Source organism: Stegastes partitus, unplaced genomic scaffold (assembly GCF_000690725.1).
Source record: "Stegastes partitus isolate 25-593 unplaced genomic scaffold, Stegastes_partitus-1.0.2 Scaffold660, whole genome shotgun sequence".
In the NCBI taxonomy this organism is placed as follows: Eukaryota; Metazoa; Chordata; class Actinopteri; family Pomacentridae; genus Stegastes; species Stegastes partitus.
In genome coordinates, this window is record NW_007578391.1 from 115,593 (window position 1) to 138,839 (window position 23,247).

The window sequence follows — 23,247 nt, forward strand, 5'->3', positions numbered from 1 at the left end:
CATGGTGAGCTGCTCCGAGCTGCGATCTTCACGCTCCGACACGAAAGCCCGCTTCAGTGCGCGGCGGCCTCCATGTTCTCCGGCGGTCGGTGAGGATGGAGGCTGCTGGGATGGAGGACCGGATGGAGGCTGAGCGGGATGGAGAACCGGATGGAGAACCGGGAGGCTCCACCTGACGCAGCAGCTTCTCGCAGCTCAGCTTCCTTTACGTGCACAGTCCAGTGAATCAGACGCACGCCGAGTACACATTTATTAATTTATTTATTATGAGAATTTCCAATCAGGTTGAAGTTGATCCTCTGGAGGAATTTCTTTTATTTACCACATTTATCTGATGTTTAATTTGAACCAGTCTTTTTACAATCATCACATCTACTGACCACATTTCATTTAATACATCCCAGTAAAGAGCTTTAACATTAGACAGCTGTTATATAATTCACTGATCAATGCTCTTTTATTACATCTGACAAAGAAAACAAGTCACTTAAAATTTAAAAGTGTGAGAAGATGTGCAGTGAATGGTGTAAAAAAAAAAAATCCACAACAGAGCTTCTCTGATTTCAATTCACATCTTTATTAAAAGGACCCTGCAAGTCTAACATACAAACAGCAGATAGAATTAAAAAAATGACTCCAGATTGAGTGAACAGAACAGCCCTAAACTGTCAATACTTAACTTCCTTCAATCGCACACAGAAATTTGTAACTGGGTCCAAATGACTTACAATCTAACCGCTTACAAATCTGGAAATAAAAGACAACACAATCTACCTATCTCCAAATAAAGCTCACTTTTGAAGTTCATTCCAAGTTTAAAAAAAAAAAAAAAAACATACCTATGACTAAGGTAATCTGATTACATTTAGTGGCACGGATTAGTTGGGCAACGCAGGGAAACTCCCACTGAAGTGAGATCAAATCTGTTAAATGCATCAACTGTGCGTGCAATGATACCAAATGGAATATTTCAACAGACTTACAGGAAAGCTAGCTAGATGTCTGATCAGGAGGCCTGACATCATTACGCCTCGGCAGAGTAAGGCCAAGTACACGATGAAACAACTTATTTGTAGGTGGAGTCGTCCGTCAGAGGGGACGCCTCAATACTCATCTCCCGGAGCCTCCATCTTGTAGCCGTTCTCGCTGGAGGCGTAACAGTCGGCGGACGGGACGGACTGCTGGTCCATCATCATCCCGTCCTGACTGTACTCCTCCAGGTTCTGTGGGGCCCCTCCGTCCTCCTCCTGGCCCAGCTCGTCCTGAGGCCCCATGTCGTCTCGTGCCGACCCGTGGCGCTCCTCCCTGCGGTCGCCCCGGTCTCTGTCACCACGCTCCCTCTTATGCTCCCTGTCTCTGTCCCGGTCTCCTCGGCGCCGGTCTCTGTCCCTGTGGCTCCTCCTCCTGTCCCTGTCCCGGTCTCTGTCCCTGCGCTCCTCTAGGCCCTCACCTACCTCTCCTTCATGCTCCTCCAGGATCCTGTCTGCAGCCTCTGGAGCTCCGTCTCCCACCTCCTCCCCGTCCAGCCCCTTTCCTCTCTCCCTGTCCCTCTTGCGATCTCGGCTCCTGCTCCTCCTCTTGCGGTCTCGACTCCTCTCCCTACTCCTGCTGTCTCCTCCTCCCGCCGCCCCTCCTCGCTCCCTCTCTCTTTCCCGCCGCCGGCTGCTGCCACCGCCGCCACCCCCCCCTCCACCGCCGCCACCGCCACCGCCACCGGCGCCACCACCGGCGCCACCGTCCTCTCCTGCTCCCACCTGTCTGTCTCTCTCCCTCTCTCGCTCACGTGACCGAGTGCGGCGGCGGCGTTCACGGGATCTGGACCTCCGGCGCTCCCGGTCCTTGTCCCGGTCGCGCTCCCGGCTGCGCTCCCTCCGCTCTCCACGGTCCCGGTCGCTGTGAACAGCAGAACACAGTGAGGCCGGTTAGCCAGCAGTACTTCCACTGGACCCAGCAGCAGGTGTGTGACGGTACTCACCCGCCCAGCGGACGCTCGTCGTAACGCGACGCATCATCGCGACCAGAGTGTTTGATATTCACATCAGCTCCGCCTCTCCTGGTGCCTCCCAGTCCTCCTCCTGCACAGGAAATACAACGTTTAATATAATCAGTGGCCGCTGAAGGAAACGTGCTGCAACACAACAGCACACGAAGCTGCTGTGTTGTGGACATGTTACTACGGTTACGATGCTAACCTGAATGGGCTCCTTTGATGCAGGAGGGAACAACACTAAACCACAGACTGTGTACGATGCTACACACATTACGCCAGTTTGTAGGCAGGTCTAAATAAATGTAAGCCTGCTGAGACTGACCGGGGACAGTAAATGGACAGCACCTAAACAGCGCTTTTCTACCTCAGCGGTGCTCATTTAGCAGAAACAGAACAGAAATCTGGACTTCAGTCAGGCTGGGTGACCTGAGACCTTGAGGTGATTTAAGTCAGTTGAGCAGCATCTACGTGGGCTTCACCATTTAAAACACTTGCAACTATATAGAGGGACAAAAAACAACTACTTCGATGAGCAACTTTCATGTGCATAAAGTGGTAAATCCAGCTTTGTATCTGAATGCAGCATGTCACAAGTCAGTGTCCAATATTTTAAAAAGACCAGCAAAGACATAAAACCTAGTAGAAAACAACACACGTGCTCTACATTGTGAAATGCAGCTACTGTAAGTTTAAGAAAAAACAACACATTTGGCTTTTGCTGCTTCTCCTTCCACTGAGGTTTTCCTTATTTCTTCAAGAGAACAACTCATACTAATATATTATCTGTATTAGCTATGTATTTAACTAGTGCAGTGCTTCTCCTGCAAGTATAGTTTTGGTGTTATGGTCTTAAGAAATCCTAATTCTGCAGTCAGTAACTTCTTTTGAATGAGACTTTAACTGGCAGCAGCTTTACTGGAGAACAGCGTGTTTGACACCGTTCAATTCTTTTAGGGGCATTAAAGTACGAGTCTCAGAGGTAAACATGATTCTTCTCTGCACGTACATTAAGTTGTTTTAATCAGAGTAAATTAAAGACTCCGTTTAACTATGAGAAGAGAAAAGGCGCTGACCCAGCCTGCGAGGATGCCATCCTTTGACAGTGCGTCCTCGCTCCACGTCCACCAGCACTCTTCTGCCGTCGATCTTCTTCCCGTCTGCATGCTTGTAGGCGGCTAGAGAGGAGGAAGGGGAGAAGGTGGACAGGTGAGATGGAGTATGACTGCATCACTGTGGCCAAGGAAACAGACAGTGCTTTATTATACTGACCAGGAGCACGCGAGGCCGAGATGGCTGCTCTCTGGGTAAAACCCGAAGGATAATGGGAGTAGACTTCCTTCCACCCGGTGACCGTTTACATTTTTAACTGCATCACTTAAATAGTCCATTTCTTACGATGTCTGCGTTAACTACCAGCTTACAAAGTATATTGGAGCCATTTTAAGTTGTCCAGGTTGTCTTTAAAAGATAATTGTAGGGATTTAACTTCCATTTGCCTCAGGCTGAGACCTCTTTACATATATTTATTACTACTGAAGAGGCAGAGTGACAAGTTCTGCCTCAGCTTTGACTGAGACAAACTGAAGTTCTTGAACCGCAGATCTTAAATCAGCTTTTATTTCTCAATTTGTATTTTTCTTTTACAATACATCGGCTGATTTAAGCCCAACCAGTTGGGAGAGTTGACCGTTTGGTTACCTACAAATAAAAGCAAAGCTGTTGGATGTTTTCCAAATACCTCAGTTTGCTTTTTGGCCAACTACAAGCTACAGTTCGTAGGAAATCCTGACATTTGAATCAGACCTCAAATATCTACATAAATCAGTGGTCAGGCAGGTTGTGTTTGTCTTTGCACTGTTAACAGGAGAAGCTCTTCAGAAGCACTACTGTATTCTGTCATAGTCTTTAGTCCACTGAAACCTTCACGAGCTTAAGGAGAGACAACATCATGGGAATCAACAGGAAAGAACTTTCAGCAAAAGATGTACATTCAGACTTTGTCCGACACCTCATCCCCTGACAGCACACAACAGTCTTGGATCCATCTGGTATGATGGAAGGACTTGGCAAGTTTCAGGAGTCCATCCTGACTGCTACACTGGTCTGCTGCGGTGCTGATCCCAGAGAAGGGCCTTACCCAAACCCATCAGACATACATACAGAGGGCCTTACCAGACTCCCTCACTCAGACTATACACTGGATGGTCTGAACCCGTCTTAAAGCCTTACCAAGCACCTCCACACCAGAGTCACAACACCTCTACTGGGGGCCTTACCAGAACCCCTCCACTTCCTGTGGTCACTAAGGATGACAACAACCCCTCCATTGACAGGGCCTTACCAAACCCCCACCAGTCCTACCCAACAGACTAACTGAAAAAACAAACAAAAGGAAAAATAAACAAACAAACAAAAAACGGAGCTACCTTCATTGAAGGAGTTGAAATATCACAACCCCAACGTACTAAATATTTACTAAAAATTCAACACAGTCATGTTCCTAACACTGACATGTCATCTAAAGTGGCCTGAAATATCACATTGATTCAGTAATTTATTTACTGATATGCTTTAAGCTGAAACTGTGAGAACTAATACTCTAAAAATCGTGACCTTACTGATGTCATGAATTAATCTGTAAAGCTGCATTAATGAGTATCTACCTAGTTGTGTAGTAAACAAATAATGTATGAACAGCCCATTTAGCAGAATTTCCAAGAGAGTTCCCCTCATCAGCCTTTTCTATTAAAGCCAGCTCAGACTGAATTTTAATTGCTTTCTCCATTAAATGAGGCTGTGGACTGCATTAAACCGATTACATCCTGCCGTCTTCTAAAGTTTGGTGAACAGAGTCACAGTGTGGATCGACAAGCTCAACAGTTAATGCCCAGATTACCTTGAAAACTGCACTGATATTTAGTAGATCACTTGAGCCTGACGGTGACAAGGTGAAATGATTCTCCAGCTGTCAGAGTAAAGGCCGGTTATCGAAATTAGTTACAGGACACTAATGAACCAACCACATTGGCTCCTGAATTCCTGACAAACAAAGGCAACTGTAAAAACTAAACCCTGCACCTGTCATTATTTTTACTTGTACTGAAAATAAGTATGCACTTTGGTAACTTTTTAATTCTTCAGACAACTGTCTTCCTGGGAAACTGTTTCACACATTACTGAAATTTACTGCTGCACAATAGGAAGAGTGGAACTGCATCCCTACCTCCCTGCCACAGATTCAGTCAATAGCAAACTCCAGCTGATGGGACTGTCTGATGCTTAACAGAGTATCTGGATTTCTGCTTTGTTCACTGCCCTCGTGACTCCCACAGTTAGGTCTCTGCAAACCCTCCATAAACTGAGGTGGCTTTAACATAAAGGCCAGAATCATTGGGCAACGTTTCATAGACTAGTGGTCAGGGGTGCGTTCAATGGTCAAAGCCTAATATCCAAGTTGCAGTAATTTCACTAAAAGCTTTTTAGGGCCTTCAAGAACACGCTTTACCCATTGAACGTAGCTCCTCTTCCCTATGTAGGAGATGGAGGGTGGAAAGAAATCTTACCCATCATACAAACCCATTATACCAACCATATACTGAGCTGTGGTAGTAGGGTGTAGATGTATCATAACCATCATCATCTGCCAGCCAGCTCTGGCCAATAGCCATCACAGATTGGCGGCTGCAGTGGCAATGAGAACAACACACAGTTAATATACTGTTTAGCCCCACATCGCCCCTCAGTTCACCCCCTGCTGTGACTACAAACTGTGATTCAGCAACTCTGGTCTTGAAGAGCTGATTACACTTATAAACCAGAATGGTGTTTTTGTACTAGATGGCACCATTCAGTTGTCCAAAGAGACAGTACTGTGGCAGGATCCACTGTGGCATCACCACCAGCTTAAAATATCTCACTACTGTGGTGGAGTTGAACTAATCTCACCATGACCAGGGTTGAAGACCACCGATAAAAACGTTAACAACCTCAGTACCTAATTGTTCCACAGATGGGTTTCAATACATGTCTGGTAAAAACCCCATTGAATGCTTGGTGACCAGGCTGACCTTGTGCTTACCATTACAGTCCAACCAGGAGAGCTGCTCTTCCAGAGCTACAACGCCTAACAGTTAAAAGACAATGTGCCCTTTGACAGGCAAAGATGTTCAGGTTCACAGATGAAACACACTTCTACTTCTTAGTCATCTCACTTTTCCCATGATGCCCCAAATGAATGAAGCGGATCCCCTCCTAAACCAGACCATTAGTCAACTGATGACACGCATCAAACACAGACATACACACATCACACCAGACTTCAACATGCAGATTGTAGAACACACTTCTGTAAGAAGAGCTGACTGCGGTGATGCCATAAGCATCAGTGTTCTCATTAGGCAGTAGTCACTCGCCAAGTTGTTAGAGAAAGCTGCCACCCCAGTATCATTACAAAAATATCCATAATTAAAGGACAGAATCAGGCAGCACCTTCAAAACTACATAAGAAGGGTTTGGTTTGTGCCCCATGTTGGTACTCACAGTGCATGTCTCGTTCATGCTCATACTCAATGAATGCATAGCCCCGAGGCTTTCCCGTCCTCTTGTTGTACACTATGTAAATCTGGAACAAACACCATGGAGACACTGGTTAGCTACAGGGTTCATCACAGCACAGACAGGTGTGTTTCAGGTGTGTTTGAGTAAGCATACATCACAGTTTCATGATTCCAAAACCAAATATAAGCTTTGTGAATTTACTGTTTATTGTAGGTCAGCTGTGTTGCACTATGCACACAGATCTACTTTCACATTGACCATTTTCAGATAGATTTTTCCATGAGCATTTCCTGGCATATAATAGTATATATACAGCATACAACAGGAGTCCACACTTGTGCAAAATCTATGCAGTGTACTGCACAAGAAAATCTGCACTACCTTACAGTAATTGCATCATATCTAAGTTGAACAGTAGGCATCTGCTCTTATGTAAAATCACAAACTAACAGTTTAGATTTACTATATTATAAAGTCAGGCCTCACAGTACCTCAATACCGAGATTCAAATATGTTCCATTGGATCATTTAATATCATTAATATCTTCAGGTTGGGTTTTGAACATTTAAACAGTGTAGTCTTTACATTTACAGCAAACATGTGAATGGGTCTAAATGAATAAAGAGAAAATAAACGTACCCGTTTAATGGGGCCGTAGACCTCAAACTCACGGCGAAGCTTCGACTCTGTAGTATCATAGTTCTGCAACAAAGACATGATATTTAACATAGAGCTGTAAAAAAAACAAACAAAAAAAACAAAAAGAGAACTTAAATACAATAGTGTGATGTTACTCACCACTCGTGCAACAAACAAAGTCTTGAAGGCATCCCCTTGTGCGTTGGGATCATTATGGGGGTCCCCTAAAAATCACACAAACAGGAAACCAGGATTAGTTTGACCCAGTAAATCACAAGTCAAATCAAGTTTCTTCATGCAACATTTTTTAAAAACAGATATTCTAAAACAAGCAACGACCAAAATATGTGCAAAAAAGCAAGAGAGAAACAAGAATAAAAACTTCAAAGATCAATTCCCCCCAAAAAATGAATATACAACACTAACAGCAGTGAGATGTAGTCAGGCTCTTAATAATTTCCCAGCTTTTGTTTAACCAATCCAAGTGTATTACATGTTAAACTATCAATTAAAATATCAACAGCGTATTTACCAGGTAGCTGGTTAGTTTTGTAGCAGCACCAGCTACAGATGAGGCAACGAGGACAGACCAAGACCCCAAAACTATCTTTTCTAATGTATTTTATTTAGCCTGAGCTTGAATATGCAGCAATTCACCTCCTGGAGGCAGCTAAGGATGGATGTAACTGAGGTTGACTCTTTCAGATTTAAAGGACACAATTATCACAGACACGAGTAAGTCATTAGAATCTTTGAATAGAGCAGAGTTTGTGTTACGATGAACTGACTGGAATTTCTATGCATCACAGATAAGACAGAAGCTGTGCATCCAACACATTCTCCAAAACTTGGTACAATGGGAGCTTGGAAATGAGACGGAAATAGTTTAGAACTAATTTCTTGAGGTATGTTTTTTCCATTTGCAAGACTACTTTTATAATACGAGAAACATTATGTTCTCAGTGTTTCACGTTTTCATTAGAAGGTGTATAAGAACCAGATGGCAGGTAAGAAGAAGAAGTGGACTCAATGATTGTATCACAGATGTGGGACAAAAACACTGCATTAAAATCATTACACAGAGCAGACAAGGATCACAGGCTGACAGTAAATTAATAGATCGTAGGCAATCATTTTAAAATAAAAATAACTTTACAAGGGCCTCACAAATGCGCTTTGCCTAAATACAACAGAAAATTACGATGAGAAGGAGTCTGTCACAAACTTACAAAGCTTGAGTTCTGTCTCCACCACCGCTTGCCTCCTCTCAATCTTCTCTCGCCTCTGCAAAATGGAAAAAGATTTGCAGGACACAGTCAATCCTGAGCAATCACAGAGGCAGGTAATACTTTTACAGATTTATTTACAGGTTAGATGCTGGCTCCGGACTGCAATCCTTCTGTGTCTTTTAAAAAAAAAGAAAAACAGAGCCGGAAAGACTCAAGGCAATATTTGTAATTCACGTGACACTAGTCAATATGACAAGTGATATCTAAAACATAATAATGCATTAGCAGACAAAATCTACACTAACAGCCCAGCGGTAGTATTAAGTAAGCAGTGCACATATGACATGTACTTTTTGAAATATAGTTTCTACTTCATTTTCATGCATTCATCTACTGAGTTTGCAACCTGCTCTTTAACATGTTGTTTATGCCTGAATAAGATTCCTGGTCATATATGTTGTTCTGCAGAGCACAAGTCTGAAGCAAATGCTAGGAAAGTTAAATTTGCAGCAGGACAAAGAGAAGAACATGTCAAGGCTCCTGGTTTAATCTCACCTTTCTCTCCAGACGCTCCTCACGGGTTTCTGCTCTGGTTGGTGGAGGAGCATCTCTGGGATCCTGGTCACAAAGAGAACCGTTAAAACCAAATAAACATTAAGAGAAATCTATATGATACATGAGCATCCAGAGCTCAAATGCTCACCTCGAAGTGCCTGATGAACGGTGCGATGCCGCTGTACGGTTGGTTGTGGTGCTTTTCATGGGGCAGCTTCTCGAGCTGAGGGAGGAACGGTATTGGGTCCCGCGGAGCAAACAGGGCCAGCAGGTTCGGGGGTAGAAACTGCGTCATCTTTCACCTGAACAAACAAAATATGGAATTACTACATGGGCTCACATCTGATTTGCTGCCGATCCCACTAGTAAATGACAAACCAACGCCAAAAGAGCGGAAGTTCAAAGGACAGTTAGCCGGAGATGCTAACTGTTGTCTTCCTGCCGTCATGTGCTCTGTATGAACACGTTTCGTCTCTTGGTCAACCACGTTATTTACAAACAGCGCGGAAGTGACCGACAGATGTTCTCCGGTAACCGTTTCCGTTGTAGCTATAATCTTTGAATCACGTAACGCTGCTTTGGCATTAAACTTTGACGGAACCCTTAGCATTAGCCATTTAGCTAACTATGCTAACAAGGAACCTCCAACACGGGTCCTACCTGCTCTCCTCCGGTGTTCTACAAATTTCAGACCATGGAACGAAGGGAGAACCAAGCGGCGTAGGCAGGTCTCTGTAACGGGCCGCTGCACAACTGGACCAGCAGCAATTACAACGCGGTGGTTCGGGTCAACCTCACTGAGCGGTGACAACAAGTTAAATGTGTCCGACGCACTGCTCGGCTTCTCAAAAAGTAAAATGGCGGGATGCCGTAAGACGACGACAGCTGACGTAAAACTAAACCTGCAGTCGAATCAATGAGCAGCAGCAGCAGAGCGTCACTGGACACCGCGTTCCAAGTTATCATGCAAATTGTATGCAAGTGTCACAAAGATTAATTGTTTTGTTTTGCAATTAAACCCATGGACGGTATTGTGTCTCAGGGCTCTTTGTATCACTGAAAACAATATCAGACACCTGTGATAATTAGTTTGCCAGGTAAGCTCAAACAAATAAAAAACTAGTAAAGAAGGACGTTCCACATTATGAAGCAGACCACCATTTTCAAGCAATATGGGAAAGAAAAAGGATCTGTCTGCTGCCGAAAAGCGTAAAATAGTTGAATACCTTGGACAAGGTATGAAAACCTTCCCAAAAACTTAAGCGTGATCATTGTCCTGTTCAGAGATTTGTGGCTGAGTCAGAGCACACACGGGTTGGTTCAGATAAAGGTACAATGAGGAAGGTTTCTGCCAGACAAATACATCGGATTTAGAGAGCAGCTGCTAAAATGCCTTTACAAAGCAGCAAACTGGAGCTCCATGAACATGAAGGTGTAGGATCCTCCAGAGGCCTGCAGTTATGCATGCACCTTCTACTGGGCCGCCCCGAACCAGCGCTCACAAGCAGAAACGGCTGCAGTGGGCCCAGAAATACATGAAGACTAATTTTCAAACAGTCTTGTTCACCAATGAGTGCTGTGCAACCCTGAATGGTGCAGGTAGATGGTTGGTGGACGGCCACCATGTCCCAACAAGGCTGTGAAGTCAGCAAGGAGGTGGAGGAGTCATGTTTAGGGCCGGGTTCATGGGGAGAGAGCTGGTCGGCCCCTTTAGGGTCCCTTCAGGTGTGAAAATGACCTCTGAAAAGTATGAGGAGTTCCTGACTGTCCACTTTCTTCCATGGCACAAAAAGAAGAACTTTTCATTAGAAAATCATCTTCATGCATGACGATGCACCGTCTCATGCTGCAGCGATACCTCTGCATCACTGGCTGCTATGGGCATGAAAGGAGAGAAACTCATGGTGTGGCCCCCATCCTGCCCTGACCTCAACCCTATTGAGAACCTCTGGAGCATCCTCAAGCAAAAGATCTATGAGGGTGGGAGGCTGTTTACATCCAAACAGCAGCTCTGGGAGGCTAATCTGACATCCTGCAAAGACATTCAAGCAGAAACTCTCCAAAAACTCACAAGTTAAATGGATGCAAGAATTGTGAAGCTTCTATTAAATAAGGGGTCCCAGGTTAAAATCTAACTTGACCTGTTAAGATGTTTTTGACTATAATAGCGTTTTGATTTCAGTAAATATGAACTCCTCAGGCTGCTGATTCAACAAATGACCATTTTCAGTTCTTTACAACCTATAAAATGTTTTGGAACTCTGTTGTGCTTAATAATTTGGAACAGTGCATTTTAAGTTTTTTATTTTTGAAAAAAATACTGAAGTCATTGGGTGGTTTGTTCAATAACATTTGAATTATACTTCAACGTTTGATGACTTGAAAATTATGCTGCTGTCGTTTGCATCGACTATTTAGGAAAATCAAAGAAAAATCTAATTTGCATAATAATTTGGAACAGGGTGTATACATGTTAGCATGATGTTAGCAATGCTGACCCTTATTGTATATGTAAGTTAGCATGATGTTAGCATCACTGACCCAACTGTATACATGTTAGCAACACCGACACTCACTGTATACACATGTTAGCATTACTGATGTGTTTTTATCCGTCATTAGTGGGTTTGTCAGGACTGAACCAAAGTCTTACATTGCCCCGCATCGCAATAGTGTTTTGTTTTCCTAATTGACTGATTTATTGATTATTTTTTTTTTGGCTTAGGAAACAGTCAAAACCTCATCTGAGTTTAAAGGCAGCAGAGAAACATCTTTACTCTGATACATGAATACAAGTGAAAGCCATGATAATAACCGTGATGAGTTAAAATCAACTAAAAAAAATAAAACAATGCTTAAAAAGAAAAGCGGAAAGACTACATGCATCTATGTATATTTCTCTTTAATCTTCAGTCCTTTAATATAATTCAAATCAAAAGCTTTGTTTAAGGAACACATTTATGGACATGGAGACTATACCACTTTGTAATAAACTCATGAGTATAAATATCCTTCAGAACAGTTGTCTACTGCTCAGATTCTGTCAGTCTCCTGCTTTAAAAATGACACTGAGCACTAAAAGGCTACAAACAAAACCCACGGTCACGTCTTGAGGTTTGCTTAATGCACAACAAATTCTGCTGAAACAGCTCAGGTGAAGTCTGCACCTGTAAATGTCACAGGCTGACCCCTTTTGGATTTCAGCAGAATTAAACACGACATAACTTTGCTGCTTTATGTGGAATGTAAACACAGAAGTCGGACTGAACAAATAAGACCACTTTTCTGCATATTGGTTTTCAAGCAACATTTATATTTTGTTGGTCAAGTCATTTTATAAAGAGATTTAGTAACTTTCTCAACCTCAGTAACACATGCATACATTACACAGAGAGCAAAATAAAAGAACTGAGAAGTCAGTGTGTCTGAACCATCATTCAGCTGTGCAGCTCACTGACCGGTCCAGCTTGCATACCCTCTGCAAAGACACGGACACAGAGAAGTCGGGGGGGGATGCTGTAGTGTGTAGCGTCCTTCAGTACTGTACATGTTTCAGAGTGTGTATCGTGTTTCCCCTCAGCTCGGATTCTGATATAAATGGTTTGGTTGGGGAGACGAACTAGCATCTAATCCAATGCTATTAAAAAAATAGCCCTGTAATTAGTACCACGATTGCGAAACCTCTAATGGATACAGTCAACAAAAACTAAAAACTATAAGCTTCACAAACTTAGTATTTATTGCAGGGTTGTATACTGGACTGTATGAGCTCACAGGTGTGCATGGCAGCATCCGCCTCCTGAACATTGTGTTCATGAGGTTTTTTCTATGTGAGACATATTTACAGTGAGATTGAAGAGATCAGGGGAAAGACTTCCACAAAATGACCAAAAAAAAAAAAAAGTATAGACAGGTTGGGATATGAAAAAAAAAAAAGAAAATATTGGGCAAAAACCATTTGTGAAGGCCCAGATTGTGAGCGGAGGGCGGAACATTTATAAAAAGTCTCCCATCAGGCAGAGGAATGCAGCGCGCCCGGCTCCTTGTCATCCCTCTCCTCTTCATCCATCTTCCGTCCGTGTTTCCGGAAGTATTTGTAGCGCTGCACGTACAGCTTCACAAGGTTGCTGACTTTGACCGGGTTGATTTCTCCAGTGCGGCTGTGGCAGATCTGAGAAAACAGCACAGCGGGTAAAAGCCTGCATCAGTACAAAGACACCAGTTTATAATACTGTTCATGGGGTTTCACTGTCGGTCAGCTGTTTGTCCGTTTCAGAATCTCTTGAAACTTTGGCATCTGAAACTGAAATCTGTGCATTTTTTTAGCTGAAATTCCAACATTTTCAGAATGTTTCACCCAATGGAACTTTTCAGTAAATCATTCGCGAGTTGGAAACTGAACGAGATGCCACTTTTAGACGCCCATATCTCTTGAAGTATACGTGCTAGACTCTAAATCAGGGGTGTCGAACTGTGGTCCTCGAGGGCCGCAATCCTGCATGTTTTAGATGTTTCCTTCTTCCAACACACCTGATTCAAATGATCAGCTCATCATCAAGCTCTGCAGAAGCCTGATAACGATCCTGATCATGTGAATCAGGTGTGTTGGAAACATCTAAAACTTGCAGGATTGCGGCCCTCGAGGACCGGATGTTGACACCCCTGCTCTAAATCTTCAGTAGATGTTTTGAATTTCTGGTGAATGGAGAGAATGCAGCAAATCTTGTCAACCGATACTTAATTTATTTGCTTAAGGATTTGTTTAAAAATTGCAAATAATGTGGATTTTCAAAAAAAATACAAAAAATACACAGTGCTTAACAAATGTATTTGACCACCACCCAGTGTAGGGTTCATGCCACAGCTGCCCTAAATTAACAGCATTGGTAATTACCAAAATGAATTTTTATGTTTCTGTAATGTAGAATACGTGAATTTTCAATTTTACCTTTCTTATATATAAAAACAAACAGAAAAAAATAGTAATGCACATTATAATTTATTGGTTAAGCTGTCAAATTATAGTTATTTACTTGCATTCCTGAACAGAAAAAAATACTTTTAGTGGTTGCTTGATTCATTTCTGACTTCCCAGAGAAGCCCAGCGGTTCAGATTTGGGTATAAAAAGGTGAATTCAGTTTGAAATTCCTCATTCCTGTTCAAAATGGTAAAACGTGGAGAGCTGAGTGCGAATTAAAGCACTTCATAATGACGGATGGTCTATATGCATATATATAGATATATTTGTACAGTTTGTAAAAAATGAGACAGGTGGTCTAATAGATTTGTTAAGCACTGTATCTCGAACACATAGGATCTATTTGATTGATTTTATTGTGAGAACAATATCTGAATGACATCACTAATGCTTAGAAAGCTTCAGTAAAAATGGAAATTCTGGCCAATCAAAGTTGACACGGGTAAAAAAGTAATTAATTTCCAACCAGCCAGATGGACGTCTTGAATCATGAGTAGGCTGATGGAATTTAGGACAGTAAGAAATGGAAGTATCATCTACTTGTGTGGCAAGTTTCAAAATCCTTTGAAGACTCCAGGACGTAACCTTCAAGAGATACGGACATCTGAAAGTGGCATCTGGTTCAATTTCCAACTCGTGAGGGATTTATTGAAAATTTCTATTGGGTGAAAAATTATGAAAATGTTGGAATTTCAGCTAAAAAAAAAAAAAAGTCAGTGTCGGATGCCAAAGATCATTCCAACAAAGTCTCAACAGATTCTGAGATGGTCAAGCAACCACGTTGGCTGAGTCGACACTGTACGACCTTGATTCATGCTGTGGTTTTGTCAGTAGGCGTCACTTAAAATCCCCGTAGTAGCACGAAACTACCGTGAAGTCAGTCACGCAGCTACACACATGGACTCAATGACTCATCTGTTTTCTTATGCTGGGTGTAACTGGGTTTGTGTGCTGACCTTGTGCACAGCTTTCCTGAGGATGTCTTTGTATTCATCCTTGTTGATGTCTTTGCGCTGATAGTAAGGTTTGATGGCCAGTTTCACCTCCTCTACAGCACGCTCCTGTGTGTGCAGCTTCTTCAGGTACTGAACAGACACGTTCAATCAATAAGAATTACAGCAATCGTTACTATCATTATTATTACACAAGTTAGGAAATCATAACTAAACATTTTGAGTGTAATTAGCAGGATAATATTGTACACTGAAGTAATTTTGGGTGACACTTTAGCGATGATTGATGCAGCAGTAGGATACATATCATCCTTTACCTTATCAGGGTCTTTGCTCTCTGTGTCCCAGCCAGTATCACCAGAGCTCCCAGTCACTCCCGACAGCCCCACAGGCATCATGGTAGGTGGCGTCTGCGCACATCCACCAGCTATGGAGGGGTGCAGGTGAGAAGGGGGGGTTTTGGTGCAGCCAACCAACGGGAGGGAGCCGTGGAGAATGAACTGGGCCGGGCTCAGAGCAGGAGGCTGAGGCAGAGAGGGAGTGGGGGGCAACTGTGAGGACGAGGAGGCCGAGGAAGGAGGAGCATGCTGCTGGGACTGGTTCTGGTTGGCCTGGGAGAGAATCTGCACCAGAGACAGAGTGAGCCCAGGTTAGAGCCGGAGGTATGGCTTCTCAGAACCAGTTGTTCAGAGATTAAAAGTGCTCTGAGGGAAGAAACATGACTGTCATGGAGAAGAGGAGTGATCATACCTCCTAAAAACAGGAAGCGCATCGCTCATTTTCAAACATTAAGAAACTTGTGCTGCCTTGTGCACATGAAACGTGCCACAAATAGCTCAGTAACATGTGAATAAATAGAGCGATAAAGAGAAAAAAACACCACATTAACCTCACAGAGATAAAGAAAAGTTACAGATGTTTAGCATGAACACACCCTATCTGACACTGGAAAGGTCGGTGTGTGTTTCCTGAATCGTCTAATTCACCTCTACTACAAAGTGACCCATCTGCTCCTCCTAGCTAGCTTAGACAAGGGCTAAATTTTAAGTCCAAGAGGACTTAGTCAGAGCATCTCCAGAACTGCAGGTCTTGTGGGGAGTTAATGGTACTCAGTGGTTAGTTTCAATCAAAAGCAATTAAAGGTAGGACAACTGGTGAACTGAACCAAGGTTCACTGATGTGTGAGCGGAGTCAAGGCCGGCCTGTGTGGTCTGATCCGGTACGAGAGCTACTGTAGCACCAACCTTAATGCTGCCGTGACAGAAAGTGTCAGCGCTGAGGAGCTGCTGACTGCCTACGAAGGTCATGTGAGCATCAGAACACACAGAATCAGGCTTTCTTTTACACGACGTGGAATGCCAGGGTTTATCTGGAGACGGATGGGAAGACGGAAAGCCAGCAGTAGCAGCGTGATGCTGAGTTCTGATTGGGATTCTTGGGTTTCATATGGATGTTGCTTTGACACGTAGTATTTAAACTTTGTTCAGACCATCTAAACCTCATCCTGGCAACAGTATAAATCCTCCTGCCACATTGTTCAGGGATGGTTTGAGGAACATGACAAAGAGTTCAAGGTGCTGAATTGACCTCCAGATTCCTTTGACCTGATTGTGACTGAGCATCTGTGGGATGTGCTGGAAACAGGTCTGACGCATGGAGGACCAACCCTGCAGCTTCTAGGACCTAAAGGACCTGCTGGTACCTTCGGAAGTCTGTGCAGTCAAGAGCAAAGGGATCCTACATAACATGAGCAGGAGGTTTTTATGTTGTAGCTGCATGACACAACAGCACAGCAGCAGAGAGGAGACGGTGCTGAGCTGCAGTAAGCGTCAAAAGTTTAAAATCCTGCTTTTGCTGTGACTGCAGCTTAAGTCAAACGATTATTTTGAAAAATGTGTTGATGCTGAAAATATGTTTTCTAGAAGCACAACATCCCAAATGCATGATCAAGCAGAGCCTCCTCACAGCTCGATTAAATGTTTACAGGCTTCAATAACCCAAATATTAAAAATGCTCTTGTACATTTCCCCTTAAGGTTCCTTTTTAATGACAAACACAAAAGCACTGATTGTAAATGAAGACAAAGGATGAGTGTGTCCGTCTCTCACCTGGCTGGTCGCTTGAATGAACTCTTGTGCTTTTGCTCTGCTAGCGATATTAGCTTCTTCCATTTTGAAGAGCAGAGCAGTCACTGAGAGGAAGAATGAGACCATTAGTTCACCAAAAAGTCATATGAAGCATAATGTAGTATTTGGCCCCTTATCTAGGTCTGAATAAAAGCCGCATGTTGATAATGTCTAATAGATTTCATATCAAATTAACCTCCTGACAAGACTTACACATGGAAGCGGGGACTTAATGAAGTCACTGTATATAGAATTTAGAACTCAAACGGTGGATGCAGCGTTGACGATGCTTAGTCGTGTTACAGGGACAGGAGCCAGGTATGTATAGACATTATCCATCATTGAGCTGCAAGAGCCTGAATGACTTCATGTGAAGATATTTTTTCCAACATGACCAAAGAACATACATTTTAAAGAAACCACGTCAGTATCATTTGCCTAATTCACCTTATTGCTGAACATTTTCATAGCATAATACTGTGTCTTCCTGTATTTCTAATGCATTTTAATATACACGTACTCATGTAAACCATCACTGTGTCTCATTGCAGTTTGACGAGCACGTTAATGTGAAAAGTCTTCACAAAAATAAGTCGGAACCAGATGTTGTCGATCATGGCTTTCTGTCACAAGCAAGGAGGAAACTGTTAAATGTCAAGTCTGTGAAAGCTTCTGTTACGACAAAGAAATGGACTGAAACAAGTAGCGGTCTGTAAAACAATGTTTGTGTCCCTTCAAGGAGTGACTGACTTCTGTGCATCCAGGAAGTGAACTTACATGCTAAGACGCCTCCAGTTGTGCAGTCCACCCCGGTCTGCAGACTCCAGGGGAGGGCAGGAGCTGCTGGAGGAGGAGGAGGAGGAGGTGGCTTACTAGCAGACGAGGAGGAAACCGACGAGGAGGAGGAAGGGTCAGACGAAGACATGGGCAGAGAAAGAGACGTGAGACCACAGCCTGCAGACGAGGACGAGCTTGGAGGTGAGGCCAGAGATTTTGGTGCATCATCTGGAGGCGAGTGCTTGGCAGTAGGAGTAGACAAGGCGTTGCTGAGCCCAGCACCCTGCGGGGTGGACAGGCTGGACGGGCTGGACGCTGGGAGAGTCGGGCTGGTCTGGTTCGGACAGTCCTCAGCTAGAAACAAAGGGTCCGGAGTCTTACAGCTGCTGTCCACTGTCTGAGAGTCTGGAGAAGACTCTCTCATGTCCCGCAGAGGAGCAGTAGATGGAGGAGGAGTGTGCGGTGGAGAGGAGGATGGAGGCAGTACACTGGTGGAGGAGGAGGTGGAGGAGGACGAGGAGGAAGAACAGGGCGCAGGGCCAGCTTGGCCCGAATGTGGACTGACTGACTTGCCTCCATCTCCAACAGCTGACTGAACATCTAAGGAGGCTCCTCCCCAGCCTTCAGACCTAGCTTTCATTTGGCTGGTGTCTCCAGCCGCCAGGCCTGCAGCGCCGCCTTTTTCTCTGGTCTTCTTGGCCAGGCGACGGCGTCGCTTGGTTGCCAGAGAAGACGAGGGAGAGGAGGCAGAGGAGGAGGTGGATGTGATGGAGCTGGGTTTTGTTTTCTTGGATTTCAGTCCTGCAGGACCGGCTAAGGATGACGGCGGTACAGACATGCTGCTCCGTTTCCCGATGCCGGTCAGGTCTTTACTGCGGCCGCTCAGCGACAGCGGCTCTGAACACGGTTTGAGGAACGGTGACCTGCTCTCATTGTCTCTGCAAAACACTACTGCAATAGATCCACCCACCACTGAGCTCCCAGCACCACCTCCTGTACCTCCTGGACCTAGGAGGTCCATGCCCAGCTTTCCAGAGCTAACCGAAGCGCCTGTAGTGCTGCTCACACCCTCACGTACCAGCACTGACACTTTGGACTGAAGTTTACCTTTCCGACCGCCACCACTCTCCTTCTTGGATTTGCCAGAACGACTCAAATCCTTTCTGCTGCCTTTGTCCCGCTCTTTGTCCTTTCCCATTTTGCGGGCTCTCTTCACTGAAGGGAGGCCCGCTGGGACAGAGCCCGAGCCTGAGGTGACCGTCAGGGAGGACAGGCATTTGCTTTTGGTTCTATTGGAAGAGGAGGAGGATTCCGACTGGCCAATTTTCTTTAATGTTCGAGACTTTTTTTTGGGGTGATGTTGTCCAGTCTTGGGTGTAGCTTTAGTTTTGGGGCTGAGGACAGGCGGTTCCGGAGGAAGAGCAGCAGGAGGCGTATCCTCCAAAGATGGGTAGTCTGAGTCCAAAGCCTCACCGTCCAAAGACAACACATCGATCTCTAACTTGTCCGAGTAGCGGTCTGATTCGTAGCTGTGATACCTCGGCGGCGAGAGCGACTGGGATCGGCTGCGACAACTTTCCCGGTCCTCCACCTCTCCAGCCGAGTGCCATTTCCTCTTCTTCTTCCTCTTGTGAGGCTTGTCGGAGTCCTGTGTGGGCTCTCGGGGAGAGGACGGGGCCAGTCTGGGGGATCCGGGGACAGTGGTGGTGGTTGTGGTAGTTGTGACTGTGATGGTTCGCTTGATAGCAAAGAGGTCAGACCCGTTGAGGTCCTGGATGGATGGAGGGACCACAGGCCGACCGTCCCGCCTGCGTTCCCTCTCGTGCTGCCGGTCTCGGTCAGCCTCCCTCTTTTCCCTGCTTCCTGAAGATCTCTTTGAAAGACCTCGCTCTCTGCTGCTCGAATGATGTCTTCCCTTCCTTTCCCTCTCCCTCTTTCTAGAGCTAGAATCTCTGTCTCTTTCATCTCTTCTGTGGCTACTGGTGCGATTTTGTTCTCTGTCTCTCTCTCTGCCTCTGTCTCTGTCCCTAACTCTGTCTCTGTCCCTGTCCTTATCTCTGTCCCTCTCTCTGTGCTTTTCTTCTGAAAGGCTTGAGAAGGAGCGTCTAGTGTGGCTTCTTCCTGAAGAGTTGTAGGATCGGGATGCCTCTGGACTGCTGTGCTGTCTTTTCTTTCTCTTCCGGCTGCTGCTCCTGCTGCTCTTCCTTGCTTTCACCTCTTTCCCAGCCTTGTGTCCTCGCTCCTTTTCTTTACTCCTTTCATTAGTCCCTTCTTTGCCCTTCCTTCTCTTTTTTCTTCTCACCTCCTTTTCACCTGCTTTCCTATCTTTGCTTTTCTGTCGGTCACAGTCCTTGGAACTCTTGGAAGACTTGCGGCTCTTGCTACCCTGCCCTACTGAAGGTGTGAGGGGGGAGGAGGAGGCAGAGGCTGGAGGAAGAGAGGAGGGAGGTGGTAACTGAGGAGAGAGAGGGGAAGAAGCAGGAAAGGAGAGATATCTTTCCTTCCTTCTGCTGACCAGCTTCCTTCTCAGATCCTCCACTCCTACAACAGGCTCCTCCTCAAGCTCCCTGTCTACCTCCCAGTTGCCCTCCGTGCACACGGACACAAAGCCGTCCTCGTCCAGCACCCGGAGGATGCGTTCTGGCTTTGAACCAAAGAAGGAGACGCTGGGAGAGCTCAGGGGGAGGACTTCCTCAGCAGGCCTCTTATTGATCCCTTCTCTGTCGGCCGCTCCTACGATCTCCCCCTCCTCTATCTCAGAGAGGTCAGAGTTTCCACTCTCGCTGTGGCCTCCAGCTTTGGAGGAGCGACAGTCCACCCTCCTCCTCAGAGGGAGTTGAGTGGGCAGGCAGGGCTCAGTCAAGGTGTCAGTGGAATCGGGAGGTTCTTCCTCCTTCTCCTCATCCTCCCTCTCGCTGTTTCTCTGCACCATCCTTACGTTTCCACTCCCACCATCGACATCTGATGCCGGGGAACCAGTGGGGTCAAAAGGGTCGTATTTCTCCCCTTCCCCTTCCTCTCCCTTCACCCTTCCCTCTCTGTCTCCATCAGTTGGACTGAAAGGATCGTACATTTCCCTTTTCTGGCCCACTTCTTCACAATCAACACTTGGCTGCATTGAAGTGTGAGGTAAGCAGTCTGAAGAGGTGGTGTTGGACGTAGGTGTGGAGACAGACTGTGCAGCTAAAGAGGCAGAAGTGGAGGAGACCCTGGCCACCTCTGTCCCCCTGGTCCGACTTTTTACATGGTTTTGATAAGCCGAAAAGTTGGCACAGACAGAGGAGGATGTAGACAACGGTGAAGACGGATCAGAGGAAGGAGACGACAGCGACAGGGAGGGTGAGCAGGGAGGAGGGCTCCTGGCAGCCTCTCCAGCGCCACCTGGGGAAGAGGAGGCAGCAGGCCTCCTTTTGAAGCCTGGTGCTGGAGTCAAGTCCATGGGCCAGGAAAACTGGTGGTGCAGATGTCAGATCGTTGGACCTGGAGGTTGGTAGTCCACGACAGCAAGCAGGGGTCCAGGAACCAGCCTAGCAGACAGAAACAGGACAGGCAGAATCTTAATCTTACAATTATAATGTAACCTGAAATTCCCAAACCAAAGGAAAAATGTAGTTGAGATAAAACTCATGGACAATTAAGAGTAGGAGAACACTTATTGTTGACTACATTGTGCTGTGCTGCTGTTGTCTGCCATCAAAACCCCAAACCATTTTTTGTTCTGTTTCAAGTTTCTAAAACAACCAGTGGCTGGCTGATATCTGATGCCTTACGTCAGGTAAAAATATTGATGGAGACACATTTTCAGTGTCGATGGCAGTGAATATGTCAGTTTATTGTAGTGGATCTAGTTAGAGGACGTTTAGCATAGTGTCTCCATTAGTGTCCCCCACTGGAAAGCACTAAAAGGTTCACTTATCACCTGTAGAAGGTTATTGCTGAACACATCTCGGTTTTCAATTACCAGTTGTTAGATGTTATCCTGAAAAAAAACCCCAAACTAATATTGTAATCTGTAAAATACTAATATGAAGTATATGGAGTAAAACAAACTACAGTAGATTAAATAAATGCCCCCACGGATTACAGTCACTTGTTCTGCAGATGATCACTTTAGGGTACAACACCTGAACAACCCACTGGACCCACCTGGAGGCCCCCTGCAGCTCTGAGCAGTGTTGGCAGTATAAGAAGACCTACACAGTATTCTGGATGTGGTTTTAGTATTGTGGCTGATCCATTTTGCTGTTGTTTAGAGTTCTGACTGACTCGGTGTGTTGTCGTGTGTGAAGCTAACTGTGCTCAGCGATGCTAGCAGGACTGTTGACGCTTAATGGCCGGTTAACGCCGCCGGCTCTCCCCGAACATCTCGTTGTTGACGGTATCCACCTGAACTACATCATTCGGAATACAGTTTTGTCACTGATGGTAAAATACACCTGATTTAGTGACAGGCGTTTTCTCTGCAAAAAGGTGTCGGCAGCAGCCTGCTAGGTGGCTAACTTAGCTTCCAGCAGCTAGCATTAATGAGGCAACAAGAAGCGCTGTGTGCTGATGAGTTACCTTCAGCCTTCAGTCCGAGAGCAGAGTCCCGCTTCGCATGTACCGGGAACCGTTTTCAATAAATGAGCTGCCAAAATGAAGCATCAGCTGCTTTTTGCCGTTTTAAAAGCGCAGCAGCAGCCCTGTTCCATTAGTCGCCGCCATCTTCCTCCCTGAAACCGGACGACTAAGAATCATGGGAAACTGAGTTCTGTGCGCAGTCGTCGGAGATTTAAAAATTTATTTACGTAGAACATTTGCAAAGAAAATGTGCAAATATATCACAGGCTGGTGTGAAGCAATACACATGGCTTTCATGTAACAGGAAACGGAGAAAGAAACGATATAAACACACAGATCGTCATCATTACCGGCGTGGATCTGATATATGACAATTGAAATATAAATAAATGATCAATTTTCAGTATTTGTTCTTTTGAGGATCATTCTTCTCCACACCAAACAGCCTAATGCTGATTTGTCTTTTGAGGGAAATTATTCTGCTTTTTATTGGAAAAAGCTCATCACCCATCTATAAACTGCTGCATCATGCAGAGGGTCACTCACAGCCAATTTAAAACCATCTCTTACCGGAGTGTGTGTTTGGACTGTGTGAACCCCACACAGGGAGACTAACACGGAACTTCTAGTTACAGTTTTAAGCTCACATCAGACCAAAAGGTTCCTGTGTGTTTTTTTCCTCAAGACTTTTACAATTTACTCACAAACAATCTATTTCCTCATCTAAAAACACACACAAAAAGCAACAATTCACAGAATAACAACTGTGAATTATTTTGAATGCTCTCTTTCTTATTGGTTAGTGAGTGTTTTCTTGGTAACAGTTTATGTTTTTAAAAGGAAAATGAATTTAAAATAAATAAATGCAGGACTGGACTGGT

At 44.9% G+C, this 23,247-nt stretch overlaps 2 protein-coding genes across 3 annotated transcripts; both read right to left on the minus strand.

The window, feature by feature from the left end:
- Positions 1-556: 556 nt before the first annotated feature.
- snrnp70 (small nuclear ribonucleoprotein 70 (U1)) lies at positions 557-9,818 on the minus strand. Its single transcript, XM_008290217.1, has 10 exons — positions 9,632-9,818; positions 9,120-9,273; positions 8,972-9,034; positions 8,417-8,471; positions 7,347-7,411; positions 7,188-7,250; positions 6,530-6,611; positions 3,064-3,165; positions 1,976-2,075; positions 557-1,893 (listed from the first exon to the last, which is right to left on the minus strand). Exons 2-10 carry the CDS (start codon positions 9,264-9,266, stop codon positions 1,104-1,106), a joined length of 1,467 nt encoding a protein of 488 aa, XP_008288439.1. The 5' UTR covers positions 9,267-9,273; positions 9,632-9,818; the 3' UTR covers positions 557-1,103.
- A 2,445-nt stretch (positions 9,819-12,263) lies between these two features.
- scaf1 (SR-related CTD-associated factor 1) lies at positions 12,264-22,530 on the minus strand. Of its 2 annotated transcripts, XM_008290216.1 has the most exons (7): positions 22,367-22,530; positions 21,726-21,785; positions 17,807-21,333; positions 17,012-17,094; positions 15,221-15,526; positions 14,907-15,035; positions 12,264-13,142 (listed from the first exon to the last, which is right to left on the minus strand). In XM_008290216.1, exons 3-7 carry the CDS (start codon positions 21,243-21,245, stop codon positions 12,984-12,986), a joined length of 4,116 nt encoding a protein of 1,371 aa, XP_008288438.1. In that variant the 5' UTR covers positions 21,246-21,333; positions 21,726-21,785; positions 22,367-22,530; the 3' UTR covers positions 12,264-12,983. The 2 variants fall into 2 exon arrangements, with proteins under 2 accessions (XP_008288438.1, XP_008288437.1); XM_008290215.1 differs by lacking the exon at positions 21,726-21,785.
- Between the last annotated feature and the right edge of the window lie 717 nt (positions 22,531-23,247).